The 23,388-nt window shown below is 46.7% G+C and overlaps 1 protein-coding gene across 1 annotated transcript in view; it reads left to right on the top strand.

Annotated features, from left to right (window-relative positions):
* Nucleotides 1-23,388, top strand: part of RYR1 (ryanodine receptor 1 (skeletal)) — a 123,255-nt gene that overhangs the window by 85,253 nt on the left and 14,614 nt on the right. The window contains exons 82-89 of the mRNA XM_008573955.1: nucleotides 1,109-1,189; nucleotides 5,408-5,496; nucleotides 5,591-5,719; nucleotides 5,800-5,904; nucleotides 8,343-8,424; nucleotides 10,246-10,433; nucleotides 20,269-20,610; nucleotides 23,201-23,377. Of these exons, the coding sequence (XP_008572177.1) occupies nucleotides 1,109-1,189; nucleotides 5,408-5,496; nucleotides 5,591-5,719; nucleotides 5,800-5,904; nucleotides 8,343-8,424; nucleotides 10,246-10,433; nucleotides 20,269-20,610; nucleotides 23,201-23,377 (1,193 nt within the window). The remainder of the gene's footprint in view (nucleotides 1-1,108; nucleotides 1,190-5,407; nucleotides 5,497-5,590; nucleotides 5,720-5,799; nucleotides 5,905-8,342; nucleotides 8,425-10,245; nucleotides 10,434-20,268; nucleotides 20,611-23,200; nucleotides 23,378-23,388) is intronic.

Raw genomic sequence — 23,388 nt, 5'->3', positions numbered from 1 at the left:
TAATTCTTCCAGCCCATCCCCCTTGCTGTGCTACTGCCGTCCCTTCCCTTCTAACCCCCAACTGTCCCCTCCAGCTGGGGGCTGAGGATCTGGGACATGCAGGGGGTGGGGAGGAACCCTTCAGTGGGCGCACCATGCCCGTGGAAAAGTCTTGAGATTAGGAAGGAGTCCAGAGACCAAGACTCAGGTCCAGATTAACCACTGACAGCACATGGGACTATGAACAAGTCGTCACTTTCCCTAGCCTCAGTTTCCCCATGTGTAAAATAGAAGCTGGAGAAGATGGCAAATGTCGCTTTCCAGCTGGATATTCTCAGACCTCCAGACCCAGATTCGCAGTCCCCGTGTGGGGTGATCCCCGTTCCTACCTATTCTGCTCTCTGCACCTTGACCCCAGATTGGTCTGTGAGCAGCTCCCATCTACCAGCCTGATTGACTGCCTACAGCATCCACTCTGATTGGTGTGCCTGCCTCCTCTGTGCCTGCTCTGGTTGGCCCATTCATGGTCTAGCTTCCTCCCCTGCAGCCCAGTATGATTGGCTTCCTTCAGATACCAATCCTGATTGGCCCATGTTTACACACCTCCCCTCTACTTCTCCTGGACTGGCTGCTTTTGAGGCATCCGGGCCAGTTGGCTGGTTTTCAGTCCCTATCTCTTATTCTATCCTAGCCTGATCTCCCCTTGCTCGGAGCCTTTGTGTGAAAGTGACCCCAATCCCCATAATCCATTAACCCCACACATGTACCTGAAGGGGAGCTGGGGGCGATACTAGCTGCCTGAACTTCTGCTGGGTCAGCAGACACTCCAACACCACACAAGTGGTGACATCAGAGGGACACTGATTTTGTAGAAAGATACTTGAGGCCCCAGCTTCATGACTTGGGGCCCCTCAAGTCTCCATCTGCTAACGTCATGGACTCTGAGGTCGAGACCTCTGGTGTCATGGGTACCCATGGCCCACATAGTGTCCTTGAAGTGGTGGCTGCTCCTCCCAGCACCTGCATGCTTTGTGCATGATCGTGCAGTGTGCATGGGCCATATGCATGCCTGTGCTGTGTCCTGGCACATCTGACCACTTCTGGGCCCTACCCTCTCCCTTCCACCCAGGAGAGAAGGTCATGGCAGATGATGAATTCACACAAGACCTGTTCCGATTCCTGCAATTGCTCTGCGAGGGGCATAATAATGGTGAGGAGGAGGGGTGGGCGGGGTGGTGGCCAGGGTTTGGGCTTGGTCTGGAAGAGTTATCTGAGTTAATCTCCAACCCTGCTCCTCTCAGCCCCTCCCCACCCCCCATTTTTTTCATGACTAGCGGGTACAGGGATCGAAACCTGGACCTTGGTGTTATCAGCCCCATGCTGTGACCAACTGAATGAACTGGCCAGCCCTCTTCCCCTTACCAGTGATGGCCTCACCACCCATCCAGGCCTTGTCCTCGGCTCCATTGTCCTTCATCTTTTACTTACAGCCAGATTTCTGGAATATAGCCACTTGCTTAACTCTCACCTCCGCTGGTCAGATTGCCCAAAAGCAATCTGCCCAAAACCAATTTGGCCAAAAATAAGTTTGCCCAAATGGGTAATTTGTCACACAGCATTTTCGCACAGGCATTTTGCAGTGGCTGTCAAAGTTGAGTACATGTGGTGGATTTCTGAACGTGGTGTTCATAGAGGAAAAAATTGCCTGGCATTTTCAAATGACTCTATAGAATTATTTATTTATTTTGCTTATAAAATACTTTGCCAGTAAGAAGGTCTACAGATTCTTTCCTAACTTTTGCTCTGGTGCAGCCAATTTAACAAGGTCAAGGATGACACAGCAAGTTAATTAAACACATCACTGATGAGAAAACATAACCTCCCGTGGCACACATAGTTTATAACATTAAAGGAACAGTCAAAATTTTGTACAAGAAACATTCTGCTAAATGCCATTTCCTATAACATACGTGTACAGTCTCAAGGCTGTGGTTATAGTGCTTATCAGGTAACTATGAAACCACAGACCACCCGGAAATTGACATTTATGACAAGAATTGGAGTAAGTAGAAATCTAACTTCTATAGAACCTTCACCCCACTTGGCTAGTGCTCTTTAAGGTAACTGATCTGTAAATAACTTTAATCTTCACTCTTTTCTTTTCAACGAAGCAGAAAGCATGATTCATCACTTTGCATTCCCAAAAGCTGTGTCCACAACCTTTGTGCCACATGATTAAGATTTTCCTTCTTTAATTTGCACTAAGGTGGAATCAGTCTTTGGGGTTTTAAATGAATTTTATTCCCTGGGGCTATGACTTTTTGAAAATTAGAATGTTCTTATAGGTGGGATTTTTCTCTTCCAACAAATTTGTAATCCAGTCTTCTGCCTAAATTTGTGGATTCATTAACTGGCCCAATCAAGTGAATATTTGAAATATATTTCAAATCTCAGATGCCTTGCATGTCTTGAGTATTCAGTGCCACTCAACACGGACAGAAAGTTTGTCTCTTGCTTACTTGCACGTTTATGACCGCGTTCTCAGTTGGCAGAATTCTTTACAAGAGCCGTATATTATATCTAACCATTTATGCATATAGTCCAATTTAAATTAACACAATTTAACAATTTAAATTAACAAAAATAAAGGAGTTAGAAAACAGGGTTGATGGGAAAGCCTGTACATTTGCTTATGAAATCTTGAATATTTGAGTATGCTCCTTGTAACATGAAACCAGGTAAAATGGGCAATTTGGCCAATTTAAATTAACACAATTTAACAATTTAAATTAACAAAAATAAAGGAGTTAGAAAACAGGATTGATGGGAAAGCCTGTACATTTGCTTATGAAATCTTGAATATTTGAGTATGCTCCTTGTAACACGAAACCAGGTAAAATGGGCAATTTGGCGAGTTAGCTGGATGTAGCAATTGTGAAGTGACAAGAGGGAAGTTAGGTGGGAAGGAAAACTTTGGGGAGGGGGACTTTCAAAGGCTGTTAAAGTCATCCGGTGCAACATGACATTGCCATAAACATAGAAAGACTTAACTGAAGCCTGTTTTTGTTGCCTTGATAACTTGACGAATTGGCCATTTAGCAAATGGGCCTACAGAGATGGTTAGCAAGCTTAAAAATGTCTCAGAATCACCTGTACACCTTGTTGAAAATGCAGATTTCTTTTGGATACCCATACCAGCCAGCCATTAAAAAGAAAAAAAAATTAAAAATACAGATTTCTGGGTCCTGCTCCAAAATTTCTGATTTAGTATTTTGGGGATAGAGCCTAGGAATCTGCATTTCTAATAGGTTCCCAGGACATGTGATGCTGCTGGTCTGAGGACCACACTTTGAGAACCACTACTCAGAAATACAGCTCTTACGGGGCCGGCCCATGGTTCACACGGGAGAGTGTGGTGCTGATAACACCAAGGCCACAGGTTCGGATCCTATATAGGGATGGCCGGTTAGCTCACTGGCTGAGCGTGGTGCTGACAACACCAAGTCAAGGGTTAAGATCCCCTTATCGGTCATCTTTTGGGGGCGGGGGGGAGAAATACAGCTCTTACCACAAACACTCTTTAAGGCCCTTTAAGAACAGTTTGTAAGGACTTGCCAGTTAGCTCAGCTGGTTAGAGTGCAGCCTTCTAACACCAAAGTCGGGTTCAGATCCCTGCAGTGGCTTGAGTACTTTGGGCCAGTCCCATCTTACAGCTGGAAATTTATGCAGCCCACTCCTACTTATCTTCCAGGTCTCAGCCCTCTCAGAAGTCCTGTTGTCCAGGGAGCCTGACCACCCAGACTGGGTCAGGCATCTCCTCTGGGCTCCTCTGGCCCCCTGGCCTTTCCCTATCACATCCCTAATCATTATGCCTGGTATTCCCCACCACGACCTCTGCCACCCATGAACAGTGTTTATCATTATCGTCATTATTCTAGAACTTATCAGTCATACTAAAGTAGAGAGAAATGATCTAATGAACTCAACACACAGCTTTAACAGTTAGCTCCCTGCCATAGAACAATATTTCTATTTTTTCCACCTCCTTTGGCAGCTGGCCTGTACAAGCAACTGAACCCTCAATCCTTGGTGTTACAAGGCTGCGCTCTAACCAACTGAGCTAAGCAGCCAGCCAGGACAACAATTTTCAAGTAGCGAGAAGCAATCCATCAGAAGTTCTGAGTCTACAACACCCAGATCTAACAGCAAACTGGCCAGCCCTGGAGGATCTCATACTAATTGCACATAGGTGTGCCTGGGGAGCTAGGACAACAATTTTCAAGTAGCGAGAAGCAATCCATCAGAAGTTCTGAGTCTACAACACCCAGGTCTAACAGCACACTGGTCAGCCCTGGAGGATCTCATACTAATTGCACATAGGTGTGCCTGGGGGGCTGTAAGAAACACTTAGCCCAGGTTTCACCCCCAGAGATTCTAATTTAATTGACCTATGGTGGGCCCTGAACATCGGGATTTATTTTTAATTAAAAAAAAATTGGGGGGGAGACTATTGCAGCTTACAGCATCGGGATTTTTAAGGGCCTCCAGGTGATTCTAATGTGCAGCCAAAGTTGAGAGGTTGAGAACCACACATTCAGTGGGCTGTGATCAGAATTCTTTTGTAAACTAGAATAGTACAGGACAGATAACACCAGAATGCATGACACATTGCAAGGATATGTCAGACTTTTGTTTCAAGCATATGTGGATATAATTTCAGACTAAACAAGTGTACTGGGTCTCAATGTAAAATGGAGTAGATTGCACTTAGAAAAGACTGAAAGATTACTGCACAAGAATATAAACTTTGCAAGGGCAGGGACTTTGTTTTCTTTTACTCCTATATCCCCAGAGTCTAGAACAGTGCTTGGCACATAGTAAACGCTCAGTAAATTTGTTGTACCAAAGAACAAATGACAGTCTTTATCTCCTGTTAGTGTATAGTATATACTCAATAAAAATATTGAATAAATGAACAAATTACCAATCCTTATCTCCCCTGGCCTTTAGTAGGTGCTCAATAAATATTTGTTGGATAGATGAATGAATAAATGACCACTCTATCATCTTATCCAGCACATAGAAGGAATTCAATAAAAATTTTTGGAAACAAATGGAGGACTGAATCTCTATTTCTCCCTGCTACAAAGTAGGTGCTCAATTAACATTTGTTGGGGGGGGTGAATGAATAAATAACTGTCCACCACACGTGGAACGTAATAGGCCCTCAATATTTATTAGATAAATGAATAAATGATCCTCCATGTTCCTCTGATACATAGTAGGTAGTCGGTAGTTATTAAATAAATGATTATATGCTTTCTGGCACACAATAGGCACTCAAGAAATACTTATTGCATAGATGAATAAATGACCCATCTCCCATAGCACATGGAGGTGCTCAATGAATGACTTTCAATCTCCCTAGATTTCCAAAACTACCTACGAACGCAGACAGGGAACACGACCACTATTAACATCATCATCTGCACCGTGGACTACCTCCTGCGGCTGCAGGTGAGGATGTGAGACGGTTCAGTTGTGACCTCGGTCGAGGGCTGTGGAACCAGGGTTTGCCCCGGCACTTCCTCACATCCTGCCTGCCCTGCAGGAATCCATCAGTGACTTCTACTGGTACTACTCAGGCAAGGATGTCATTGAAGAGCAGGGCAAGAGGAACTTCTCCAAAGCCATGTCGGTGGCTAAACAGGTGTTCAACAGCCTCACTGAGTACATCCAGGTATGGCCCGTCCTGGGATTGAAAGGGCAGTCCCGCATCCAGCGCCCTTTCTGGTGCTCACGCAGCCCTCTGCCCCCCAGGGCCCCTGCACCGGGAACCAGCAGAGCCTGGCACACAGCCGCCTCTGGGACGCAGTGGTGGGATTCCTGCACGTATTTGCTCACATGATGATGAAGCTCGCTCAGGTTCGAGCTCCTGTTTTTCATCCACCTGCTTCAATACATCCACTAAGAGATCCGTTCCCAACTCTTGCTACACTGCAAAGTTTCTCACTCAAATGCTCCTTGCATGTTCCAGACTGGTTCACTCTCTATGGCCAATTCGTTTTCCCTCTGGATTGGGTCTCTGCATGACCCCTCCTCCTCTGCCCCCACCAGTCGGCCAGTTTCCCGTCTACACTTCCACTGGTCTGGTGAGGGCTGGCCAGTTTACTCTTATAACACCACTGGTCTGCTGTGTTAAGCCCCACCCCATCTGGACAGAGCCTCTCTGTGATTGGCTGGTGTTCTTTTCTCTCTGGCGAGGTCATGTCAGAGTCAGACAGCCCTGGGTATAGAACGGGGGCTGGCTTCTAGATTAGGGCCTGGGGCTAAAGAAGTGTTTTGTTTCTTTATCCTGCCTGCGGCAGATGACGCCCATCCCAGGCACCCGTGATGTAAGGTCCCTGTGAGCCCCATCTCCCATCTCTGGAATCCTTTTGTTTCTCTTTTCCCCACAACCTCCATCCCTTTGCAGCTTTGTCAATGACTCACGAACACAATCCATTTGCTCTGCTTCTGTCTGATAAACGTATTCAATCAAGGCTGCTATGTACAGTTAAGCAGGTTGTGCACTGCACAAGGGCAGGACATCTGAGGCGGCACTGTCCATATCCTAAACATCATGAATATATTGGTGTATACTAGTTTTCCAGCAGATGGCAGTAAAGTATTCTGTATAATTTCCCAGCAAGCAGTGTCTTAAGGAAACTTTTTCTCATTTACCCCAAGGGGCCACAGGGGCAGGCAGAAACCCTCACTGGTGTCATCTGACTTTTTGAAAGGAGTTGAACTTAGAATATAAATCCTCAGTGTCACTGCAGCTGAAGTTGCGCTGTTGGTGTAATCTTAAGATTCTAGAGAATGTTGGTATCACAGTGTAGACTTCCAAATCTCACATTGTTAATTCATCAGCCACCACCAAGGTCTAGGTTGCAAGGGCTAGAAATCCAATGAAAAGGGATGGCTTAAGGAAAAAATTAAAATAATTTATCAGTTGACATGACAGATCCAGGGCTTAGAGTGATGTCAGCAGAAATGTCTCTCTCCTCTTTGGCTTAATTCTCAAGCAGGCTGTCCCCATGAGCTGGAAAAATGATGCCTCAGGGTTCCATTCACCCCATTAACAGCTCCAGAGGGAAGAGAACCCCTCTTTCCGGGGAGCTCCAGGAAAAGAACTGAGATTCTCTCTGATTGGACTATCAGGTCACACGCTCATCCCTGAACCAATTACTATACCCTTGGGAAAGAAAGCTCTGACTGACCAGAAATGGCCATGTACCCACCCACAGAGCCAGGAGGTGGGGCTAGCCCCGTAATTTCTCTGAGAGTGGGATTGGGGGTGCCCCAGTTGAAAATTGAGGGATTGTTAAGAGAAGAGGGAGACTGGATCATGCGCAGGCACAAACCACAGGCTCTCATCCATTTTAGGATTTTGAGATCCTGGAATGTTGGAAAATTGGAATCAGAATGCAGAGCTTTGGAACTGTGGGCATGTGCTAGGGTTAGAATCAGCAACTCCTGGGGCCGGCCCGGGGCTCACTTGGGAGAGCGTGGTGCTGACGACACCAAGTCAAGGGTTAAGATCCCCTTACCGGTCATCTTTAAAAAAAATAAAATAAAATCAGCAACTGCTAGAACTAGATTGAAGTAGAGGGAGCCTAACATCCCATTTATCTGGTATCCTCTCCTGTCCTATTTTATTAGGTGGAACCATGTGAAATTACCACTTTGTGGGTCAAAAATGATTGCTTATTAGCAATTTTATGTGACTCAACCTAATGCAGATATGGACCATGAGACAGAACTTTGTGTTGGAAGTTTCTGTGGGTCCTACGTGAAGCACTGTGGCAGGGAAAGCAATGTGCCCCCCTGTGCCCCCCAGATGGCTTACCAGAAAGCATGTAGCTGTCTTCTCCAGCCTTCCACCTTCTCATCACACGTTATATTCAATACACATGTGTCAAGCAGTCACCGCAGGCCAGGCACAGTGCTAGCTCTCATCCCTTCCCAGATCTGGGTCCCTGTCCCCAGTATTCGTCCCTATCTGTCTCTGTCTCTTTGTCCTAAATGTCTGCTCCCCAAGCCTCCCAGTCCTCCTCGTCTACTAGCCCCTTACCCCCACACATCACCTGTTGGGCCTGTTTCCCCAAAATACCAATTGCACCCCCACAATCTTGTCTCTCTGCCCCCTCCCGTGCTTCCGAGGAGCATGTCTGGACTCAGGTCCCCTCGGAGGTAAGAGGGGAGAAAGGGATTTGTCTTAAGCACTGCTGGGTAGTTGAAGAGGGATGGAAGCAGCTGGAGGTGGGGGAGGCATCTCTGCAGAGATCAGCTGTCACATAGCTGGGATGTGGGGTCTCTAGGACTCAAGCCAGCTCGAGCTGTTGAAGGAGCTGCTGGATCTACAGAAGGACATGGTGGTGATGTTGCTGTCACTGCTAGAAGGTAAACACTCAGTGTGGGGTGGGGGGAATGGCCCTCTGAGACCCAGGAGACCTTAACCATCAACCCATCTGACATCATGTCAGGGTCAGTGGGTTGATGAAGAAATTGCAATAACAAGCTCAGCAAACACTTATTGAGCACTTAATGTGCACTAGGCCCTGACTGTGCATATATTAATTTATTGAATCCCCAGAGAAATCTTAATAAGGTGGGTGGCCTGGACACTTTCATTTATTTATGTACTTAGTATTTATTTATTTATTTGCTAAATTTATCTGTTAGCTTTTGCTGCATAACAAATACCCCCAAACATAGTTCCTTAAAACCATTAAAACTCCTACAGTGTTTCAGTTTTTTTGTTAACTAGTCATTGTCTTTTAAAAATCAGAAGGGGGCCGACCCTGTGGCTCACTCAGGAGAGTGCGGCACTGGGAGCGCAGCAGCACTCCCGCCGCGGGTTCGGATCCTATATAAGGATGGCCGGTGCACTCACTGGCTGAGCGCAGTGTGGGCGACACCAAGCCAAGGGTTATGATCCCCTTACCGGTCACACAAAGGAAAAAAAAGAAAAAAGAATTAAAAATCAGAAGGTTCTTTTTAAACATCAAGATTTCCAGCTTTTCTTGAAAAATCGAAAGATTCAGTGGTCCTGGGTCCACATTCTCATGTAACAAAAATTATCTGGACTGGATTAAACAATGAGTCATTTTGATGACCACTCTGTGATTATATTAGAGAATGTCCTTGTCTTTTGGGACATGTACACTGAAATGTTTAGGGGTAAAGTGGTCTCACATCTGTAACTTACTTTTGAATAGTTCAGAAAAAAAAATATATATATATTAGTATATACACTCATGAGTACATACACGCACACACATGCACGTAGAGAACTATAAAACAAATGTGGCAAAATGTAAACAGTTGCTGAATCTGGAATATATAAGAATCCCTTGCACTATTCTTGAAATTTTTATGTAAATTTGAAATTATGTTAAAATTAAAAGCTACAAAGTAAGGGCCGGCCCGGTGGTGCACTGCTACAGTGCGCCGCTTGGGAGCGTGGTGGCGCTCCCGCCGAGGGTTCGGATCCCACATACAGACCGGTTCCCGCTCACTGGCTGAGCGAGGCGCGGGTGCGACACCGAGGGTTGCGATCCCGTTGCTGGTCCCGGTCCGGTACGGGCGCGACACTGAGGGTTGCGATCCGTTGCGATCCGTTGCCGGACACGGAAAAAGACAAAAAAGAAAAAAAAAGGTACAAAGTAAGCTGGAGCCAAGCTTCCGCTGCTGACTTTAGAGGGAGTGTGGGATCCCGGTTTGCCAGTTTCTACCTTTCCCTGCTGCCTCACCTTTGGCTTGTCTATGGACCTGCCTGACCTTTGTGGACTACGGGAAGTTTTAAGTGTGTATGCTCTAAGGTCATGCAGCTCAGGGTTCAAATCCTCCCCCACCTCCTTATTGACTGTGAAACTTCGAGTGTGTAACTTTCTCTGAGTCTCAATTTCCTCATCAGTAAAAACGGAGAGAAACACATCTTCCTCACAAGGTTGTCATGAGATTGTACCAGGGCAGCATTTGGCATGACATCTGGCATCTGCATCATTTTCTTTATTGGTGATTTCCAGCAGCTAGCGGGGGAGGTGGACAAAGACAGGAAGTGACCCTTTGAGGGGAGGTGTGGGAGCTGGCCAGGGAAGCCTCCACCAGCATGGTGGGTCCTAGGGAGCCATCGTGGCTCCTGAGCTGGAGAGAGGCAAGCCCAGTGGGGCTCCAGAAAGGAGGCTCTGCCAGACCACACTGACCTGGGGCTGCCTGCAGGGAACGTGGTGAACGGCATGATTGCCCGGCAGATGGTGGACATGCTGGTGGAATCCTCGTCCAATGTGGAAATGATCCTCAAGTTCTTCGACATGTTCCTGAAACTCAAGGACATCGTGGGCTCTGAGGCCTTTCAGGACTACATCACCGATCCCCGTGGCCTCATCTCCAAGAAGGACTTCCAGAAGGTGGGTGCTGGGCAGTGAGTGGGTGGGCCCAGGACACTGGTGGGGTTGTCAAGTGCTAGCCATGCCTTTCCTGGCTGCCTGCCTTGGGCAAGAGACTTCTCTGTGAGCCTCAGTTTCCTTACCTGTAAAACGAGGATGAAAAAGTCCTTGGGGTTGTTTTGAAGATGAAATGCATTAACACAAATGAGAACCATTATTACTATTTATTAATAGTCATAACTTTATCATCATTATGAATAGGGATCAGTTATTCAATCAATAAACATGTACTGGGTTTCTTCTCTGTGCTGGGCCTGTCTTGATACCATGGGCCCAGCAATAACCAAGACAGATATAGCCCCTTTCAAGGGGCTTATAGTTTAATGGGGGAGATGGTCACTAACTAAGCCATGACAGGTCTAAATAACGAGGCTGTTAGGAGGGAAGTGCTAGAACCAACTTTTCCCAGGAGCCCCCTCATCCTCCTCTGTCCACCTCTCCCATCCCACCTCTGCCATCTCTCTTTATGTGACCCCGGGAAAGCCACTGTCTTCTCTGAGCCTCAGGTTCCTCCTCTGTAAAATGGGAATAGGGTAACAGTAACTACTTCACAGGACTACCGTGAGGATAGACAGTGTGTGGACAAACCTGGGATATAGTGAGTACTCAAAAGATGTTAGCTATTATTACTGCCAGATCTTGTCCATCACCATTCTGTTAACTTTTTATTTTGAAGTAGCTTCAGGTTTATGGAGAAAGTGCAAGAATAACACATAGAATTTCTTTTTGTTTTTGTTTTTGGCAGCTGGCCAGGACAGGGATCCCAACCCTTGATCTTGGTGTTATCAGCACCATGCTCTCCCAAGTGAGCTAACCAGCCAGGCAGCACATAGAATTTCTGAATACCCTTCTCCCAGGTTGCCCGAGTATTAACTTTGTGCGAACATTTGCTCCATCATGATTTCCCTTTACCTCTGAATACTTTCAGGGTATATTTCCTGAGAACAAGTTCGTTCTCTTACATAACCACAGAACTATTATGCAGATCAGGAAATTAGCATGGATACAATGCTGCTATCTAATTTGCAGACCTTATTCAATTTTCACTCGTTGAAGAAATTTTTTTTGTCGAGGACCAGAGGTTGCATTTAGGTGTCCTGTCTCTTTTCTTCCTTCAGTTCAGAGCTGTTCCTTAGTCTTCCTTTATTTTTCACAACCTTGACATTTTTGAAGAATCAGCAGCTGTTTTGTAGAATGTCCCTCAGTGTGGGACTGAGTTTCTCTCATGACTACATTTGGATTATGCATCTGTGGCAGGAACATCAGAGAAGTGATGTGTCCTTCTCGGTACATCATATCAGGAGGCACATGATGTTGTTTCTTCTCATTACTGTTGATGTTAACGTGGATGACTTGGTGAAGGTTGTGTTTTCCAGGGTCTCCATCATAAAGTTACTGTTATTCCCTTTGCAATCAATAAGTATCTCGTGAGGACATACTTTGAGACCATGTAAACATCCTGCTCACTCGCGAGGGTTAGCATCCATTGATGATTCTTGCCTGAAACATTTCTTACATGGTAGATGACAAATGGTTTTCTAATTTCGCCATACCCTTTAACTTTATTACACACCATTTTACTTACAGAAGAGCTTTTCCTTCTTCTTCATTTATTTGCTCATTTTTCCATTCATTTTTTTTATATCAGTGTGGACTCGTGGCTTCTTTTTTTTTTTTTTTTTTTTTAAGGATGACCGGTAAGGGGATCTCAACCCTTGACTTGGTGTTGTCAGCACCACGCTCACCCAGTGAGCCAACCGGCCATCCCTATATGGGATCCGAACCCGCGGCCTTGGTGTTATCAGCACCGCACTCTCCTGAGTGAGCCACGGGCCGGCCCATGGCTTCTTATTTTATTCCATGGGTTGCAGTTGTTACTGGCCATCAGCATTTAAATAAGGTCAGGGTCCCCTGAGTTAAAAATAAAGCATCCCAGGCCGGCCCGGTGGCGCACTGCTACAGTGCGTCACTTGGGAGCGTGGCGGCGCTCCCGCCAAGGGTTTGGATCCCATGTGGAGACCGGTTCCCGCTCACCGGCTGAGCACGGCGCCGGCCCCACCCCGCGCGGCGCGATCCCGTTGCCAGTCCCCGGTACGGGCGTGACACCGAGGGTTGCAATCCCGTTACCGGTCAGTAAAAAAGACAAAAAGGAAAAATAAAATAAAATAAAATAAAGCATCCCAGGGCTGGCTGGTAGCTCACGTGGGAAAGCGTGGTGCTTGAAAACACCAAGGTCGAGTGTTTGGACCCCCGTACCAGCCAGCTGCCCCACCCCCCAAATAAAATGAAGTGTCCCATGCCTTAAGCCTTCAAGCTGTCCTTCAGGAGCCTTCCTGCATCTCTCCCACTTCTCGGCAACGCCTCTCAAGAGCCCTCTGCCCTTGTTCACTCCTTAATCATCTCACTCTCCCTGATTTAAGGCTTGCTGACATCTGCCCCTGTCACTCTCCTGAAACTACTTCAACCAAGATAATCAATGACCTCTTTGCCCCTGAATCTCTCCTCTGACTTGCCACCTTGGCAGCATTTGCTGCCGTAGGCCATTTCTTCCCCCCTCCCCACAACTGTGGGGGGCAATGCCTGCTTCTCTGAGCCTGTGCCTCCCCCTCCTGGGTCCCCACTCCCCAGCCCATCCCTCCTAGCCTCTTAAATGGCACTGTGCCTGAGTCCTCCACCTTCATGAAGAGGAACTAATATTTATCATATGCTCATTCCGTGCCAGGTCCTGTGTATAAACGAATAAGCTCCTTTAATCCTTAAATCAATCCTATGTGGTAAGGACTGTTTTTTATTCCCATTTTGCAGATGTGGAAACCAAGGCACAGGGAGGTGAAGTGACATGCTCAAGGTCACCCAGATAATAAGTGACAAAGCTGGAATTAGAACTCAGGCAGTCTGGCCCCACAGTATACTTCCTCCAGATTAATCTGCTAATTTAGTCTAATAAATAGTCAGTGGAGGCTGGCCGGTTAGTCACTCGAGAGTGTGGTGCTGGTAACACCAAGGACAAGGGTTTGGATCCCCTTACCAGCTAGACACCAACAAACAAACAAACAAATAAACAAACTAGCCAATGGCACTTCCTGGGTGCCAGACCCTGGCTGGGAGTCCCAGTTCTACTCTCGAGACTGGTGGGTTTAGAGAGAGAGTCTCAGGCAGGTAGCAGGAGAACCAAAAAGCATTACGCAGTAGCTAAAGCACGCATCATTCATAATTTATGAAAAAAAAAATTTGAGGGGGGTGGCTGGCTGGTACGGGGATCCAAATCCTTGGCCTTGGTGTTATAACACCACACCCTAACCAACTGAGCTAACACATCATTCACAATTTAAAATGGGTACCGATACTTCTCGAGTTTGGGGCTTCACAGGTCACAAGATTTGATGTCATTTACATGACATTTGACAGCTCAATGTCTCTGTTTCACAAAGTTACAACCTGTAAATTGAAAATAATGCATTCTGTCCATTTGAAGCCTGCTCTAAAAAAATGCATTTGTTTTATTTTTTTCAATACATAATCCATTCATATAATTTTAAAAATCAAAATATATCAAGATATGAAGTCAGAAGTCTCAGTCCCACCCTTTCCCAATCTACCCTTCCCCCATGTCCACCAGTGTAAGCCCTTTTATTAGTTTGTTTTGTATGCTTCCATCATTTTTTTTCCTGCAAATATGGACAGATGTTCTTATTTTCCTTCTTTATTAAATAATAGGTAGTATACTATATCACTGGTCTATATTACTTAACAGCATATTCTGGAGATACAAAGAGCTTCCTTATTCTTTTTTACAGGTGCCCAATATTCCACTTTGTATGTATGTTATGGTTTATTTGCTTATTCCTGTTGATGGCCAGTTGCTTTGTTCCCAGTGTTTTGCTATTACAACCCATGCTGTAGTCAGGGCTGCCATGGATAGTTGTGCAAGTTGTACACTGCACAAGGGTGCCATTTATAGCACACTGTACATTTGTATAGTATTACTGCAGAGTTCCAGCAGATGGAAGTAAGTGTGCCAAGGAAAGCTCTATATGGGCCACTAGCAATGCTGGCTATAACAATTACCCTTGTACATACCATATTCCATACGTGTGTGTTTTATATCAAAGGATAAACTTCCAGAAGTGGGACTGCTGGGTTAAAGGGTAAATGCATTTGTCATTTAGAGAAATATTGCCTCTCATTTTTCCCTCCCATTAGTAACATATGAGAGTGCCTGTTTTCCCACAGCCTTGCCACCAGACCGCATTGTCAAATCTTTGGATTTTTGCCAATCTGATAGGTGAAAAATAGTATCGCAGTGCAGTTTTAATTTACATTTCTCCAGTTATGAGTGCAGTTAAGCATCTTTTCTTTCTTCTTTTTCTTTTTCTTTTTTTTTTTTTTTGGTGGCTGGCCAGTATGGAGATTCGAACCCTTGTCCTTGATGTCATTAACAAAGGCTGTAATCAAGGGCTGTAAACTTGCCAGCCCAAGCATCTTTTCATGTTCTTTTGTATTACTTGTTCTGTGAACTTACCGTTTCCTTGGCTTCTTTCTATTGGAATGCTGGTATTTTTTTCCTTGATTTCTAGGAGCTCTTTATATATGAGGCTGATTAGAACTTTGTTAGTAATAGGAGTTGTGACTGTCACTCCTAGTTCATCATTTACCTTTTGACTTTCATTATGGTGTTATTTTGGCCATGCAGAATACTTGATTTTTATGTAGAAAACCATTTTAAATATTTTATTAATTTTTAACGAAATAGGTAATACTAATTAAACAAATACATTCCTCTTGTAAAGAATTGAGAACTTACAGCTATGGTTGAGGTCACCTTTGGTCCCCATCCCCAATTCTGTTCTCATCCCACCTCTCCAGAGGCCACCACTATTACTCATTTGGTGTACATGTCTCCAGATGTTTTTTCTGCATCTCCATTCATGTGTAAATCTGCATTAAAAAACACAGCCTTGTTTTATGGTTTCCCAAGTTCTTCGTGGTTGACAGAGTTCTTGACAGTTTACAAAGCACATCTCCATTGATGAAGCAGAAGTACTTTGCAGATTCCAAAACATCTACTACAGTTTGGAAATCTCTTTATGGTGGTTGAAGTGACATTTTAGAGTTCTAATTTATTCTTGGTCAGTAAATTGTCTTCAAGTTTTCTTTATTTCTTTTTTTTCATCTGTAAATATTTTTCTATGTATCTCTTAATTAAAACACTTCCTTTTTAGGGCCGGCCCGTGGCTCACTCGGGAGAGTGTGGTGCTGATAACATCAAGGCCACGGGTTCGGATCCTATATACGGATGGCCGGTTCACTCACTGGCTGAGCGTGGTGCAGACATCACCAAGTCAAGGGTTAAGATCCCCTTACCGGTCATCTTTAAAAAAAAAAAAAAAAAAGCTTCCTTTTTAAAGCATCTTTATTAAGATATAATTTACATACCATAAAAATTCATCCACTTAAAATGTACAATTTAATAGGTTTTAGTGTATTTACAGAATTGTGCAGCCATTATTACAATCTAATTTTAGAACATTTTAATCACCCCCCCAAAAAACCCCATACCCTTTAGCAGTCATTTCCCACTCCCCCCACCCCAGTTCCTGGGAATCACTCATCTGCTTTCTTTCTCTATAGATTTGCCTATTCTGGACACTTCCTATAAATGTTGTCATATAACATGTGTGGTCTTAAAAGGCTTTCCTTTCATTTGACAAACCACAATGTCATTATCACTCCTAACCAAAAACAAAACAATAAAAATAAAACAAAAAGTATCCACAATTCTTCAAATATCTAGCCATTGTTCAAATTTCCAAATCTCATTACTATTACATATAATTTTTTGCAGTTTCTTTGAATCAGGATCCAAATAGGGCCCACCCATTACAACCGGTTGATATTTCCTTAAATCTTCTTTAATCTATTGCTTCCCCTCCATCACTTTTTCTTTTTCCTTGCAAGTCATCTACTGAAGACCCAGGCTATTGATCCTGCAGAACTACCCTGCCCAGCAGAAGTATGAGAGTACTTCAAAAAGTTCATGGGAAAATGGAATGGAAAGATAATACAGAATTTTCTGTGAACTTTTGGAAGCTCCTTGTACAATGTGAGCAACATGTATAATTTTTAAAATTGTAGTAGTCACATTTTCTGAAAAGAAGAAACAGGTACACATAACCTCGTATATCCAAAATATTATTTCAACATGTAATCAATATAAAAAGTTATTAATTAGGGGCTGGCTGGTTAGCTCACTTGGTTAAAGCATGTTGTTGGTAGCACCAAGGTGAAGGGTTCAGATCCCCTTACTGGCCAGCCGCTACCCCCCCCCAAATATATACATATGTATATTAGATATTTTACATTCTTTTTTTAATACTAAGTCTACTGTTGAATAGTCCTGCCCTAGTCATACAGTTTCCCACAGTCTAGATCAGGCTGGTGCATCCCTATGGTGTCATTTCATGTGTTCCTCTGTCTCCTATAAACTTGGACTTAGGTTGAGAAGTTTGATCAAATGCAGGTTTGAGGTGTATGGTGTTTTGGGGGGGGCAGAACCTGCCTACATGGTGCCATGTCCATCCGTCAGGAGGCACATCCTGTCAGGTCCTCTCTCCTTTTGTGATGTCAGCAGCTACTGACAGTCAATGCTCAGACACACCAGTTCATTAGGGACTGCAAAGTGGTGATGTTCTCATTTCTAAATGTTTGAACATCTGTAAAGCCTCATATGGTTTCCCAAAGAAATCTCTGTGTTTCACAACATGCTTTTAAATTTCTTTATGGTTTACAAAGCATATTCAGGCGTGGTGCTGATAACCCCACAGTCCAGGGTTGAATCCCTGTCCTGGCCAGCCACCAACATAAAATGAATAAGTAAAATAAAAAATAAATCAATAAAAGGCATATTCAGGATTTTCTTTAAAAGGATTTGTTAATTTTCGAAAAATGTGACAAAGTTCAAAACTCTTCTCTGTTTTCAAGATGTTTCATTCATTTGACAAATATGTATGAGCACCAGCTGTGTGTCAGTCACTGTCCTGGTCCTGAAGGCATAAGAGTGGACAAAACAGAGGTCCCATCCTTGCAGACAGCAGTCCAGTGGGGAGCGGCAGATGAAAAGAGCTAAATACGCAAAATAATTGCAGGTTACAGTCTGTGGTCTGAAGGGAACGAGCGGAGTGGCGTGGGAGTGAGCGGGGGTGGAGGAAGCCCTGTAAGGGGAAGGCCTTTCTGAGGAGGCGACACTGAGACTCAGAGTTAGAAGCGAAGGGTTCCCCCGAGGGTTCGGATCCCACATACAGACCGGCTCCCGCTCACTGGCTGAGCGAGGCGCGGGAGCGACACCGAGGGTTGCGATCCCGTTGCCGGTCCCCGGTCCGGTACGGGGGCAACACTGAGGGTTGTGATCCGTTGCCGGACACGGAAAAAAGACAAAAGACAAAAAAAAGTAAAATAAAATAAAACCACAAGTTCAGTTTTGGCCATTTCCAATTTGAGGTAGACATCAAATTGGAAATGGTCAAGGAGATGTCAGGTAGGGCTTTAGCTGTAAGAGTCTGGATCATGGGAAGCAGTCAGGGCTGGGGATGTAGACCTGACAATCACTGGTATCATGTGGCATTCAGAGCCTGGGGACTCAGGTGATATCTCCATGAAAAGGCTATATCTCAAGAAGGTGCAAATTCCAGGCCTGGGGCATGCCAACCTTCAGAGGTCTGGAAGAAGAGACTCCAGCAAAGGAAACTGGTAATAGAGAAAAAGGCATTCCAAAAGACGGGGATGGGCAAGTGGACGGTGACGAAAAGAGACCAGCAGATGACAAGAGCAGAGTGCACAGGTGAATAGGACGGATAGGGTCCCCGCTCCTCATCACACGGGGGGAGGCAGGCTGGTGGAGCGAGGGTAGAAGGTGAGGAGTTCCGGTGTGATTATGTCTCCACGCTCTGCGGTTTCTAGAGCCCTTCATGATATGCAAAGCATGTTACTCATTTAGAAAGCATTTTGCAAAGTTCTTGGCTTTTTACAAAGCACTTTTTAAAGCCAGAAAATTTCGCTTCTGTTCATACCCCAGAGTGACATTTCTCACACTGCATGTTGCAACCCATCCGTAGGTCATGAAATTAATTTAGTAAGTCATGACTCGGATCTTTTAAAGATAAAATAGAACAGTGCAGAGTGTGTTGCACAGCAAAAGTCAGAAGTATGTCGAGAAGCTTTTTTTCCCTTGAGTCACATTGTAAAATGCGTTCTTACTGTGGGTGCAGTGAAGAACGTCTGAAAAACTGCCCCGAAGAACCTCTTGCAAAAGTGCAGAAGAGATCGGCACAAGAATTTTCAGTGAAAGTGTTGTCTGTAAACTTAAAACAAACTGGATACAATCTAAATGTCCATCATCAGGAGAATAGATAGAGGGCTATATTTATAAAATAGGAGTGAAAATGAATTCATTCGATTTACATATATATCAACATGGATAGGTCTTGAAAACACACTTGAGTGAAAAAAAAGCAAGTTTCAAATTAAATGGTTATAATAGCAACTCACTAAATCAAAAAAGCACACAGGATACTATATACTTTTTTTGTGTGGGCCATGGATGGGTACAGGTAGTAGAGGTATTGACAGATGTTTGGGAGGATGTACACCAACGCCAGGATAGTGGGCACCAGGGAGAGTGGAGGGGATGGGGCAAAGGAACAGCACACACAGGCCTTTAGCCATATCTGTCATGTTTCAGTTCTTTAAAAATGTTACTACGATCACTTGTTAGTTCTGGGTGATGGGCACATGACTGTTTTTTCCCAGTTGAAATTCAGAGGCCTCCACTGTCAGGTATCAATTATTCAGTTGCTGGAAATAGGATGGGGGGGTGCTGAGGTGGTGGCTTGTATCAGTCAGGGTCCCAGCAGCAAGCAGCACATGCAGACTGACCCAGTCAGGGAGACTTTTATAAAGGGAGTGTTTTCAGAGCTGGGGGCAGGGGGTAGGGAAGCCACAGGAGTTCTGCGGTCCTCTGGGGTTTACAATCCTGGAAGCTGTTTCTACCTCTAGACTTGGGGGAGGTAGTCTGGAGGAAAGATAGCTACCTAATTTGGAAACGGATGGAGCTGTGCAGACAGGGCTGCAGGGACTGGCCTTTGAGTGAGGGTCACTCCAGCACAGGGAGGAAGCCAGAGAGAGAAATACCACAGCTCCATTCTTCTCCTCCGTAATCCTAAATGGATGGACCCAAACTGAAGCCAGAGGACTAAGACAGCCTCTGGTGCAGACCATAGGTGCCATCAAGGGCGGGTAGCCAGAGAGAGAAATACCACAGCTCCATTCTTCTCCTCCGTAATCCTAAATGGATGGACCCCACCTGAAGCCAGAGGACTAAGACAGCCTCTGGTGCAGACCATAGGTGCCATCAAGGGCGGGTGCGGGGGGGAGACGTGTAGAGGGGGTCTGGAGGGCCACACCGGGATGGCACACAGAGAGCTTGTAAGAGCATCTTTTTACCAGTTACTACACAAGTGCTGAGTTTCATCAGTTCTTAGGCGCACATTTTTCACATTCTACCATCTCTGAAAATGGAATGTATCTTACAGCGGATGACTGCTCAGCTTTGTTGAAATGGAGCATTTCGGTATTTTAACAGCTGGTACAACCTTACCTGTGCCATCCTGCTGAGTGTCAGCCATGGGTGTTGATTATATGATTCTGGATTTTTCTGTCTCTATGAAAAGTCCGTAGTTACTTTAAGAAGAGCATTGAGGGTCCCCAGGCCATCCCACTGACTTCCCTTCCTACCTCCCAGGCCATGGACAGCCAGAAGCAGTTCACCGGTCCAGAAATCCAGTTCCTGCTTTCGTGCTCTGAAGCGGATGAGAACGAAATGATCAACTGCGAGGAGTTCGCCAACCGCTTCCAGGAGCCAGCTCGCGACATCGGCTTCAACGTGGCGGTTCTGCTAACCAACCTGTCGGAGCACGTGCCACACGACCCGCGCCTGCACAACTTCCTGGAGCTGGCCGAGAGCATCCTCGATTACTTCCGGCCCTACCTGGGCCGCATCGAGATCATGGGCTCCTCGCGCCGCATCGAGCGTATCTACTTTGAGATCTCGGAGACCAACCGTGCCCAGTGGGAGATGCCCCAGGTCGGCGGACCTGTGCATGTGCACGCCTCGGGGTTTCAGGAATGCCTGTGGTCGCTCCTTGCATGCTTGGACCCCACCTGGGGCTGTGTATGTCTTGCACATCCGCTCTGCAGCCCTTGCTCGGGTCTGGCAATCCCTCGCCCATTCTTTTGTACACATCTTATGGGCCCTGCCCTTGCACATCCCCAGCTCGCCCATACCAACATCTTGCAGACTTGGCCCACACATGGATGTACACCCCCTGTGCATGCAGCAGCATCGATACGCCCTCACTGTGGCTGCTCACACGCCATGCCTACCCCTTGCACACTCACCCCAAGAGCTCTAGCATGTCTTAAAGCCGATGCAATCACATCCACACTCTCACGTACTTGAACCCACATGTTATACAACCCTCACTCACCTTCCCAGCAGTCCCTGGTGTGCTCTCTCAGCCCTGGCTTGCCCATGCCCAATCTTTTGCATACTCACCTGCATCCACACTCTCACGTACTTGAACCCACATGTTATACAACCCTCACTCACCTTCCCAGCAGCCCCTGGTGTGCTCTCTCAGCCCTGGCTTGCCCATGCCCAATCTTTTGCATACTCACCTTGGGGTCTCTGGGGTGCCCTGGCATGCTGGCCCACCCCTCACCATTCACCACATGTGCCCCCAAATGCCTTCTGAGGGTCTAGTACACAATGCATACCCCACTTCTGGGCCCACACGTAGGTGCACACCTTTTGCACAGTCACCCTTAGGATGCCAGTGTGCCCTCCTGCAGCCCTGGCATGCCTCATTCATTCACGTTCCACATACTTTCACTGTAGCCCTAGCACAGCCATGATCATCCACACACAATTGGGCTGCCCTCTCAAACTCAGTCACAAGAGCACCAGAGTCCTTGGCAGCTCAGGCCTGATGTGCCCTATCTCAGCCCATCATGTGCCCAGTCCATAAATGCTTGAACGCCCTCCCACACTCTCTTGCTGCAAGAGTACGCTCGTGTGGCCCTGGCACACGCCAGCTCACCTCACATGCCTAGCTTACGTGTGGTTCCCCTCCCTTCTCTCGCAGTCCCCACGTGGCGGTCACACATCTTCGCTCGACCCCAGCTCTGCTCCTGTTGCCCTAGTGGTCCCTCTGCTTCACTCCCTTGCATGCCAAGCCTGTATACCCCTTGCACTCACACTTCCCTTTTGTTCCTCAGGTGCCCCCAGGCACCTGCACACTCCCATGTGCTCTTGCACACCCATCTCACGCTCCTGGCCCATGAGGCTTGCACACCCATCACCTCCTTAACTACTGGGCTCTTCGTATCTCAGTGGACACCCAGCTCGTGCACACATGTGTTCATGTCCCAGCCCTCATGTTCTGGGCCCTTTTATACTGATTCCTGGGTCCCCCTTGCATACTCATGCCTGCCTCACGGGCACTGACTGTATAATGCGCTCCCCTCCCACACTCGCATTCCTCCTCTCCCCTATATGGTCCCAGGCCCTCACACACCTGCCCCATGTGCCCCTGCCCACTGTACACACCGAGCCTCACATGGTTGCACACTTCCGACGTCCTCCCATGCCACCATGACCTCCTTACACCTGATTCCTCCCTTGTCCCTGGTACCCCCGACATACTCTACAGGAACTTTTCAGATCTTGCACTCACCTGTTCTTGGGGCGCCACTGCACACTCACCCCCCGTCTGGCCCACATGTGGTCGCACCATCCTTGCACCCAGGATGTCTGTGCGTCCCCGCATCTAAAGAGCCCCTTTCACCACGACCCTTCACACTCACTCCTTGTATATGGGTGGAAGCTCTTTGTCCCTCATGTGCACCCCAAGTGTATACTCGTTCCCTACTTCCTCCTGCTCACCCCTTCCCGTTCCCACTTTCCCCTGCTCTTCATGTATGCCCACGTGGACCTGGAGCCCTAGTCGGACAGTATAGTAATAGCCAACACGATGTGGCATTCACTAGGTGTCAGGCGCTGTTCCAGTCTCTCAGCGGTGCCTTCCTTAATTCATTTAACCCTCCTACCAGCCCTGTAACATAGGTCCTACTATTATGCCCCATCTTACAGAGGAGGTAAGCGAGGCCTGGAGGGTTCAGCCAAGATCACCCAGCTGCTCAGTGGCACAGTCAGGATTGCCACCCAGGCAGGGAGGCTGCGGAACCTTTGCCTTCAACCGCTGTGCTCTTTCTTTCTAAGAGGCTCAAAACATCCATTCTGGAGCCAGCTCCTTGGGAGTTCCAGTCTACCATTTGCCAGCTCTCATCTGTGTCACCCTGGACACGTGACTTTCTGGGCCTCCGTTTCTTCATCTGTAAAATGGGGATAATAGCCCCTACCCCTAGGGTTGTTTGTGAGCATTAAACGAGTTCGATGGAAACCGCTTGGTTCAGGGCCTGGCCTGACCGAAGCGCTTACGAGACCCCCTGCAGTGGGCACTGCCTAGGCTTGCTGTTCACGACAACAGCCACGACACTGCACGTGGAACAGCATCTGCTACCGTGAACGCTTGTGGCTGCCACTGCTGCTGTCGCCGTCGTCCCCAGCCCCTGCTGACGGTGACCCCGTCTGTCCCTTCCGGCCCGCACTGCAGGTGAAGGAGTCAAAGCGCCAGTTCATCTTCGACGTGGTGAACGAGGGCGGCGAGGCAGAGAAGATGGAGCTCTTCGTGAGCTTCTGCGAGGACACCATCTTCGAGATGCAGATCGCCGCGCAGATCTCGGAGCCCGAGGGCGAGCCCGAGGCGGACGAGGACGAGGGCGCGGCCGAGGCGGGCGCCGA

This window comes from Galeopterus variegatus, unplaced genomic scaffold (assembly GCF_000696425.1).
Source record: "Galeopterus variegatus unplaced genomic scaffold, G_variegatus-3.0.2 Scaffold973, whole genome shotgun sequence".
Classification (NCBI taxonomy): domain Eukaryota; kingdom Metazoa; phylum Chordata; class Mammalia; order Dermoptera; family Cynocephalidae; genus Galeopterus; species Galeopterus variegatus.
This window is presented reverse-complemented; position numbering and strand designations above follow the sequence as displayed.